General features: G+C 36.1%; 1 protein-coding gene across 2 annotated transcripts; it reads right to left on the bottom strand.

Moving 5' to 3' along the window:
- On the bottom strand, nt 1-6,777 carry LOC131310566 (triose phosphate/phosphate translocator, chloroplastic-like). 2 transcript variants are annotated; one of them, XM_058337652.1, is made up of 12 exons: nt 6,106-6,777; nt 5,057-5,128; nt 4,335-4,400; nt 4,109-4,187; nt 3,897-4,017; nt 3,001-3,096; nt 2,596-2,708; nt 2,229-2,306; nt 2,012-2,128; nt 1,497-1,596; nt 610-710; nt 1-372 (listed from the first exon to the last, which is right to left on the bottom strand). In XM_058337652.1, the coding sequence occupies exons 1-12, from the start codon at nt 6,396-6,398 to the stop codon at nt 352-354; spliced, it is 1,257 nt and encodes a 418-aa protein (XP_058193635.1). In that variant the 5' UTR covers nt 6,399-6,777; the 3' UTR covers nt 1-351. The 2 variants fall into 2 exon arrangements, with proteins under 2 accessions (XP_058193635.1, XP_058193634.1); XM_058337651.1 differs by having other exon boundaries at nt 1-375; nt 6,106-6,776.
- Nucleotides 6,778-9,757: the final 2,980 nt, after the last annotated feature.

The raw sequence follows: 9,757 nt of genomic DNA on the forward strand, positions 1-9,757 counted from the left end.
TGAACGCGCGGATGCAGCATTAATGTGTAAATTGATGTAATTGTTCTTGAGTATGAAACATTTGTTTCATTTCCCTTGACAAACAAAACACGGCAGAATTGTCTGCTAAGAAAAACATAGTATATATCTACCGGAAGATTTTTACTTTGTGCCAGTATCTCTCTTAAGCTTTTGGTCTTTCTGAAAAAGGGTCAGACCCATAAAGACACGTGTCTTAACAATTTTGGTAGCTCAATGTTGCGCAAAAATTGGATCCTCATGATGTTACAAACGTTTTCCAAAAAACGAAATAGTCACCCTCATCAATAAGCAGGGTACTTCGTAGTCAGGTAGTTTGGCTGCAGACCTCCGTTATGCAGGATCTTGAGCAGCCTTCTGAAATGGAGAAAATCTCTCAGTCCAAATACAACAACAGAGCCAAAACAAGTTAAAATGAGTTAAATAAAGGAAGTGGAACACAACGGATTTATTCAAACTTCATTATCAATCGAAGTGCCATGATTTTGGCGAAACTTGAAAATCTTGGTTTAATGGCCTAACATTTGATAGCATAACCATAGGCCTATTCTATTGGTAGGCCAACAAATGTCGTGGACAATAAACTCTTACCCGTTTTTGCTCTTCCATATTTGCCTTTATAAGGGAGTAGATGGCAACGCCTGCAATGGCTATTACTGTACCAATCCCAGTCTGTGTGGAAATCCTGTTACCTGCCAGATGCAAACGTATAGATGCAAGAAATCAAGTTTGGATGCGCCATCTAACTACTACTGATACATGGAATCCTCAGCAATTCCAGCACATTGCACAGAGCAGCAATAATGGAACACCTGTAATGTCGTATTGAACTGCAGAATCTACTTAGGTTCTAAGTCCAAAGTTACATTTTGACTGGTATAATAACCATTATAATCATGGCTGTTAAAATTATGGGATAGCATGGGGGGAGTGGCTGTAGACGGAAGAGCAAGAAGAAAGCTTGGCGGCCTGCCTATGCTTCATTTGTAGTATTTGGCTAGAAAGGAACAAAAAAAGCACTTTTGAAGAAATGAAGCTAAGTGCTCAAAAACTTAAGACGACTTTCTTGCGATAGTTTTCATATTTGGTATAAAGGATATTTTTCTGAAACCTTTCTAGCAGTTGATTTTACAGGAGAGCTCAACTTTTACATTGAGGCTTTTTTGCTCCTCTTTCGTATACTGGTTGTGCCCCACTTGACCCTTTCGAGACTTGTTCTACAGTACATTACTAACTAAAAAACGAAGAAAAATTTGGGGTAAAAGGGCTCAGGGTAAATCAGCACTTATGTAGAGTCTGCTCAGATGTTTGAGCAGACTTCCTATTGTAGACCTGTCTTAATTCAGCATAACAGGTCTGAATCATGGTGTGCTAACCCTACACAACCGAATATGGAGAGCCTTCTCTACTGACCACTTTTTTGTCTATTTAACAAGTACTGCATTCAAAATCATGTGCAAGGAACATCGAGTAGTTACCGAATACAATAATAGAGAAGCCAATAACAAACACTCGCTTCAAAACATTTCCGACTGCATGTGTAAGAGGTGCAACTCTTTCCAAAGTGTTAGCAGCAACCTGTCATCGTAAGTGTCAAAGTTAGAAACCAATGAAATGTCAACTTTGGCACGTGGTTGATATTCATAAATTTTTATCTGTAAGGGGTTGAGAGCTGTATATATTTGCAAGCAAAACACTCACTAGCTGAATATATGAGCAACAATCACTAGACCCTGTGTCCAAGTTTATTATCTACAGCGAATCTAAGATTTCAGATAGTCACATAGCTGAGCCAAGAAAAAAAAAGAAGCATTGACATATATTTGCATAATGGGGCCATCTGCTGTAGGCATTACATTGCAATCCCACAAGCTTCCACAACATAAGGAATGCAAGCAGAAACATGAAGAGGTCAATGCTGAGCAATGTCTCACTCTGGACTTTTTTTTGACTCATGCAGCAAAATATATAAAAGTTGCATGTGTATCGTTACCTGGTTGTAAAGGTGATAAAACATTCCTATCCAGAACAGATCTGACAATAACTTTTGCAGACCCACTTTCGCAATTGCATCTGCAAATCCATGTTGCATCAGCTGGGGCCCTTCAATCTGAAAGTCCATGAATAGAAACACTCGTGTTGAAATGGGTTTGATTATCAAAACTTCCCCCCATAAAAAAAGATTCGTCAATTTTATCAACCAAACTTACAAATAGTGCTGGTGGGATGCAAACCAGAAGGGCAATTATTGAGATATAAGCATACACATTTGTACTGTCCATTCCCGTCTGTTCAATGAGAAAATTAGACATATAATAAAGTCAAGCAAAAAGCAGGGAGAGAGAGAGAAAGAGAGAGAATTGTGCATGTACAAATGACTGTATAAATATCTGATAAGATTCAAGTTAATGTAGGTACTTTCAGATGCTAGAAGGCAGAAAGAGAAAAATACAACACGACATGGTGTCGGCATCAGCCACTGCCCCATTACGTTGTTCTTCCACACTCCCCCATCCCATACAATTGAAACCATATTTTACGATACAGGAAACAGTTACATTCATGGAGAAACCTTACCATTGCTTTCTTTGAATAGATACTCCTGTAGGTGAATGCAATATTTGAAATCATCGCACTTACAAAACCAGTCCAGTTGAAAGAAAGTTCCGTCAGTGATGCCATTGATACACCTAATATATAATTTTGAGAGGATCATCAAAAAATAGTTTGCTGGGCTTGGTATATAACTAAGTTTTAGTTGCAGTCACATGGCCGACTTGTTCTTTAACAAATTTATTCATGTAGTTCATATGTACAGATACACTTGACTTGTGCACTGAAAAACTCATGAAAAAGTTGTCCAAACTTATTTCTATGACAATAGCACTTTATGATGTAATTTAAACATCAAAACATGAACCAGCACGTTTGATTTGATTAAAGAGGACGAAAAAAGAGAAAGAAACAAAGCTGAACAATTACCAAAAACTACAGGAGCTAAGGATAGCCACAAGGACAATGGAATCTGGTGGCCCAAAACAAACTGAGAAGCAGCAGCACTGAAGAATGGCTCTAGTGCTGTAGAAGAACACACAAACATAGTTAGGTCAACATCAATAAGTATAACACACTTTCAGAAAAAAAATAATCAATTAGTGTAACACGGACTATTAAAAACTCAGTAGTAAGACAATTGATAATCATCAAACCAAGCTTCATATGTATGTCGCGAAATAAATCCACAAAGTACTGCTATAACTATGTAAATAATGTAATATAGTAGAAGCAAAATAGCTAGAACACTATCATCCTACATTCAGTATATTCCCAGTGACTACACGCAAATCTTTTTGATATTAGTTTCGACAGGCAAATTTATGTAAACAACACAAAAAAATGAACCAACAGCAAAGCTGGAATGAGTTTGAATGTCCACGGGTTTGAACAAATATCCTAGGCCATATTTCAAGGGAATAGTATCAGTATGTCATGTTTTCAGAAAACCAAAAGTATCACAATGTCGTCCATACAATAGATAGTTCATCAGCTGCCAAGGATTAGAAACCACGATCTTGCACTGCAACTACCCCTGACACCTAGTGAGGGAGGTAACAAGCGCAATACCAGTACCCCTGATACCCAAAGAGGGAGGTGACAAGCGCAATAACTTGCAGCTTGCATGAAAAGGGATTGGATCTTTTGCAAGTAGGATGCTCAGCATGGGTATCATCACAAAATATCGAACTACTTTGTTATTTAGATAACAAAATGAAAAGAGACCAACGCTAGGTATGTCTATTAAATATAGATAATTAGCAACATAGAGGTACAAAATCAATACAGTTTCTTAATACAGCTTTTCTTTGCAAAGGGCATACCTTTGATGGTATGCGTAAAAGACACAGCTACGGCGGCAAATGATACATTGGACATGACATGTCCAAGGGCATGACAGAACGCTACTGGAGTGAGGAGAGCCAATTGTTCCTTGTCAATTGGCTGCATATACAGATTAGAAATCAAGTAAATAATGCATGACAAAATGTACCCCAGCAGAGAAGTAAAAGAAAACAAAAAGGACAATACTCACAGCACGTTTTGGTAGACCAAAAGCCCAACTAAAAAGGCAATAGACCACACCAACAAGGAGATGTACCACCGATACAAAGCTGCAGGAGGGAAAAAAAGAAGATCTTTTAATCATTTCAACCCATGACCATTATATCTTTCAGAACCAACATTAAGAAGCTGAATAGAGAGCTTAATCTTTCACTAATCTGCCAAACTGTTGAAGTTGTTCAGCAAAGGAAACTTACTATGGATATGGAAAATAATTATAAACCTTCTTGTTCAGAATATTGAAAATGACATTTAGGAAGTACCTGCATAGAATGCACTAAATACTCAGCAAAAGTTTTTATGAACATATTAATAGCCACAACAATTAACTGAAATCTTTACACCCCACGATGCAGAGAGAGTAGGGGCATCACTAGATTCGTAACTCAATTATGACTATACTTTGGCATTCACGATACAGCCTATACATCATAAAGCGTATCCATGTTAGTATGCAATCGCAATCATGCCAGGGTGCAAATTTGAACTCCTAAAAATACACTGATCAATGAATAATAGTGATTAGCGCTTAGACCTTGTTGATTAAACGCCACAAAAGTTTCAGAAGGCTGTCTTATTAATTAGCATCATGAATTCCATGTTCCTTTGAAATCAATTCCAATTAGTAAAAGAGCAGTGCTCAAAACAAAAATATCCGGACACAGAGCCATTCGATGCACACGGCCACCTCATGATGCAGGTGGGCCCCAAGCGCAATGGACAATTACGGATACATTTTTGTACGGATATCCATGTCCAAAGCATTTTCCTTGGTCAAACTGGCTCCAAAGTCACTCACAATGCAGATTTAAAACCAACTTCCGAAAAAAAGCCCACAAAGTGCACAGGATAGGAAAGCACATGCATGATCAATATCCCTTACAACATAATAGACCTTCTTAAGCAAACTAAGGCTTACCACGTAAAGAAAAAGAAACCAGTAACCAGAACTGGGAATTTTTCACCAAAGCTCTTAGAAGGCTTAGATAACCTGAAATTACGATATCAGTAGCTAATAGACAGCGACTAAACAAAGAGAAGACGACAATAAAGTTAGTGTTTGAGTTTTTTTCAGTATAACAAAGAATTAGTTTTTTTCTTACAAAAAAACATATTGTCACAACCTTTTTCATCTTTTGGTTAATAAAAGGCAAACATTTTCGGTTTTCACAAGAAGAAAAACCACAAAATTAAAAGAAAATTAACAAACTTATTTAAGATTTCAGACAACAACAACAACAACAATAACAAAAAAAACTGTTCTTTTTAGTCATTGCCTAATTTCTTTCTCAATTGATTTTTTAGTTTATCTTTTCAATCTTCTCATCCATGTACTGTGTGAATTCGGTGGGGTTTGGCCGAATTTTATTTATGTATCGGACTGTTTTTCTAAAAAAATTATTCTTATGAATTTTGATAGTTTTGCGTCAAATCTTTGTAAATTATTGATTCATCTTGACGAGAAAAATATAAAAAAATTTAAACAAATTAAAGCTTTAAAAAGTTTACTGAGAAAAATTGTCCAAAACCAGATTTTTTTGCCTTGTTTTTTTCTCACTGAAATTTTCAAAATTTTTGGTCACAATATTTAACTTCTCAGATCCTCTCATATGAGACGAATCATTAATTCAAAAAATTTTGACACAAAAAATAAAAAATTAAATTAAATTAAGAAATCCAATAATAAGTAAGGCCAAACATAAGCCAAGTAAATTTTCATAAAATTGACCAAAGGTTTCAAAAAATTCCACTAAAGACAACATACTGCACAAACCGAACAAGGCCGTGGACATCCCAAACAGGGCCTTATGCTTTATTTGAAACTTGAGGAAAAGAAGACAAAGGAAGGAAAAATTTAAAAAAAAAAATCTAGATTGTGAATAGCAGAATTTCCCCCTTATTTTCCTTTCTCTTCTTTTCCCTCACTTTTCTCAAGTTCCAAATTAGAGAAATTGACAAAGTTCTAACCCATCCGAGACTTCAATTTCATAACCATCCGCATCGTCTGCTGCCGCCTTTGTAGTAAAATCACCCGAAAATTTTCGCCTCAACAACTGACTCCCACCAAATAACCCTAAACTCGTTCCAGACAATCCGACCGACGCCGTAGACAGCCGATACTCCGGCACCGGAAAAAATTCTGCTCTGGACGTAACTGAAAATCGAGTCTTTAGTTGAACTAAATTGGGTGAAACTCTAACTGGAGATGAAAATCGCGAAGGGTTTAGTAGAAACTGAGTCGAACAGGCAATTGAAGCCATAGTAAACGAAAGTAAAGAGAGAGAGAGAGAGAGAGAGAGAGGAAAAAAAAAAAACCAACTAGGTGGGCCTTTAGAAAAACCTAGCGCTAGTAGACGGTGGATTGATCAAAGATTAATGGAGGGTTAGTAAGCTGGCCCGGAAACCTAAGTTTGTATTTATAGAATGAATGTAGTTATATATGTGTAAAGAGGGGAGACTGAAAAGAGAATAGCAACTTCATAGGAGTACTAGTGAGATCAGAAACAACTGTGAGAAAGAAACCCCACTAGGAGTATTTTTCTGTGATGAAATCGATCAAACTGTGAGTAGAAGATGAGTCGGACAGGAAAGTGTAGCCAATAGTGAGCGGAAGTAAAGAAGAAAAAAAAATACCCTAATCCAAGATTCCAAGCTATATGAGGATTCAGAGAGAGAGAGAGAGAGAGAGAGAGAGGAGGGAAGGGAAGGTCGTTTGATTCGTTTGTCTTTTACTAGCCTTTTTTTTTTTTTTTTCCAACGTTGCTATTGACACATATTGTGCACCGATCTCAATGTGGGGCCCATTAAGGGTCTTACACAAATGATCCAAATCATCTATTAAATTTATTTTTTCCAGGTGCTTCAAAAAAATTAGTTCAATTCAATACTTGAAAGTACTCGATCTAATATCTAACTTTTCATCTAGATTCAAACCTGAATGAAAAGTTAAATGATTAGATAGAATATTTCTAGGTATCGGATTGAGCTGAATTTTAGTATGGCCTTCTAAAAAAATATTTTAAATTTAACGAATGGCTCGAATCATTTATGTAGAACCCTTAGTGGGCCCCACAATGAGATCAGTGCACAATCTGTGTGTGCTTTATCTATGTATACAGACTTGCTGTTTTTTTTCCAGAGGTGCTACAGGTGCATCAAAAGCTGTACATACACCATACACATATCAATTTTGGACCCGTCTCAAGTCTCACAAAAATAATCGATACTGTTCGTTTTGTTCAAAATATTTATTTTTGAGTTCTTGTAAAAAATTATTTCAATTCAATAGTAATAAGAGCATTTATGAATCATCTAACTTTGCTTTAAATTTGGACTAAATTCTGAAGTAAAGTTGGATGATTCGTAAACGTCTTACCTAAATCGGATTGAGATGATATTTTTTCAAGGGCCCTAAATAAAATATTCTAAACAAAATGAGCGGCTCCGATCATCTTTATGGGATCCAAACGGGTCCAAAATCAATCTGTGTACGTTGTATGTATAGCCTTTGTTGTACTCATATCCATTATGTTTTTTTTTTATTGGAGTCTTGTAGCTTTTTGCTCTGGGATGCTGTCGGGCAGATCTTTGTAGAGCGGATTCAAAGCGGCTGATCTAGTCTTTCATCTCGGCACGAATGGCTCGGATCAAATTTGAGCGCATATGAATTGCACACAAATCTAAACCGTGCATTACTCGGTTAAGATTCGAGTCGTCAATTGCCGAAATCAACAGTCGAATTCTCTGCACCTAGAGATCGACTGCTCTGCACCGCTCTAGGAGATGCTAGACAATATCTCCCATTCCCTAAAAATTGGACCTATATTGCCTCTCTCTTTTTCCTTTTTTCTTTTTATTAGAGTACATTTTTTTTCATTTTTAATATGATTCTTATAGGAGTGCTAGCAGGCTAGCAGCAAATCCGTGCGGGATTGACAAACCAGAAAATCAATAAATTAGTTTGAAACATAATTTGAAGAGAAATTTTTCAGTGCCGAGCCAGTATATTCTACGTGGTGTCCGCTCGGCACTCTCGAGCCATTCGATGCACTTTTGGACAGCTCAGATTGAAACATTCTCTCTCCTCTCACCCATTCTTTTTCTCTCTCCAAATCCAAGCCGTTCAAAATCGCATCAGACGGCTTGGATGTACTAAGCGAGCACCACGGAGTACTAAAGTTTTCAACCAAAATGATTTTCACGTAACTACATAATAAAGTTGTGATCTTGAGAATTGATTTGTACCAAATGAAAAAAAAAAAAAAACTTGAAAGGTCTCAGCCAAAAAACTATTTAATTAATTTCAAAAATCAAACAAAAGATATGGTCAACGGCCTACGTGCTGATAAATGAAATGAATCTGGCGTGGATACTGATGCAATGCTACTTCTATGTGAGGTATCTGAACATGTGTTCTCAAACAATCCAAAATAATTGAGCTCAAAAAAGTCATCAGATTAAATATACAATTTTCAAAAGTGATGTAGGAAAGAGTATAAAAATAAATAAAACAAATAAAAAATTAAAAAACCCTTCAAAAGTGATGTAGGAAAGAGTATATAAAAAAGAAAAGAAAAGAAAAAAGGATGGGCAATGCCAATCACAAATGACTTTCAGAGACTCTTTCAAATTCGATAGCAATAATCAACAACCGATTAGCATTACGTAAGTCTAATGACATTTTAAATACGCCGTAGAGAAACCAAAAAACGGAAAGAAGACCGAAATGAATCAATAGAATAGGAAGTTGAATCTCTAAGATTCACACATAGCAAAAATTATAAAAATATATGAGGTGAGACATACTTTTGACTCTGAAAAAATAATTGCACTAAAAAGATGTAACCAAATCAAATCTTTCGAAAACTATTAGTTTTCTTACTGGGAATGATTTAACCACATCAGATCTTTCTTAAAGCAATCAATATTCAATATGAAGATTTTGTTGGAGACCAATCCTTCAAGTTTAAGTCTGCCTTTTTCCTCTAATTTTATTGGGATGGGGCATTCGTAACACACCGTAGACCACGGCAATCCCCTCTTAAGTCAATACTTAGAACATCTTCAATATTTTTAGTAGTCAATACTTATTCCAAGTATCGTTTTAGTCGTCTTTTTTCTTAATCTTTATTAGATTTCTGTTAGATTTTTTGAATTAAACATTTGTCTTAAAAAGCATAACTCAAAAAGTAAAACATTACAATAAAAAAAAATTTTAAAAAAATCTAAAGACGGAAAAAGTTCGAATCTGTACTTTTTTTTTAAAATTTTGGTCCATATTTTAGACAACCTTGATTGTGTTTGGACATTGACACACTCACACAAGAAAGAAAGAAGAAAGGAAAAGGGAAGAAATAGGGAAAGGAAACGAAATTAGGGTTGGTCGGTTAACAAGTCAAACCAGCCAGCGAGAATGATTACATATGTCGCTCACGGATTGGTCGATCAAACGGTCAATCGTTCAAATGTTGAACGCATTGACCTTCCCTACAAATGTTCCCTCACGTTGGAAGTCTCACAAAGTCTGGTAAAATGTCTGCTCATAAATCCATCAAAGAAAAGCTAACAACTCCCGTTTTTGGCTAATTCAATGGTACCATAGAAATGAATTCCATATAGA

This window comes from Rhododendron vialii, chromosome 12a (assembly GCF_030253575.1).
Source record: "Rhododendron vialii isolate Sample 1 chromosome 12a, ASM3025357v1".
Taxonomy (NCBI): domain Eukaryota; kingdom Viridiplantae; phylum Streptophyta; class Magnoliopsida; order Ericales; family Ericaceae; genus Rhododendron; species Rhododendron vialii.

Excerpts from the sequence above, each read along its gene's own strand:
- LOC131310566 (XM_058337651.1), bottom strand. The coding sequence starts at position 6,398 with ATGGCTTCAATTGCCTGTTCGACTCAGTTTCTACTAAACCCTTCGCGA. Across the intron at positions 2,307-2,595 it reads TCTATTCAAAGAAAGCAATG|ACGGGAATGGACAGTACAAA; the intron begins GTAAGGTTTCTC and ends CTCATTGAACAG. Across the intron at positions 376-609 it reads ATATGGAAGAGCAAAAACGG|AAGGCTGCTCAAGATCCTGC; the intron begins GTAAGAGTTTAT and ends TCTCCATTTCAG.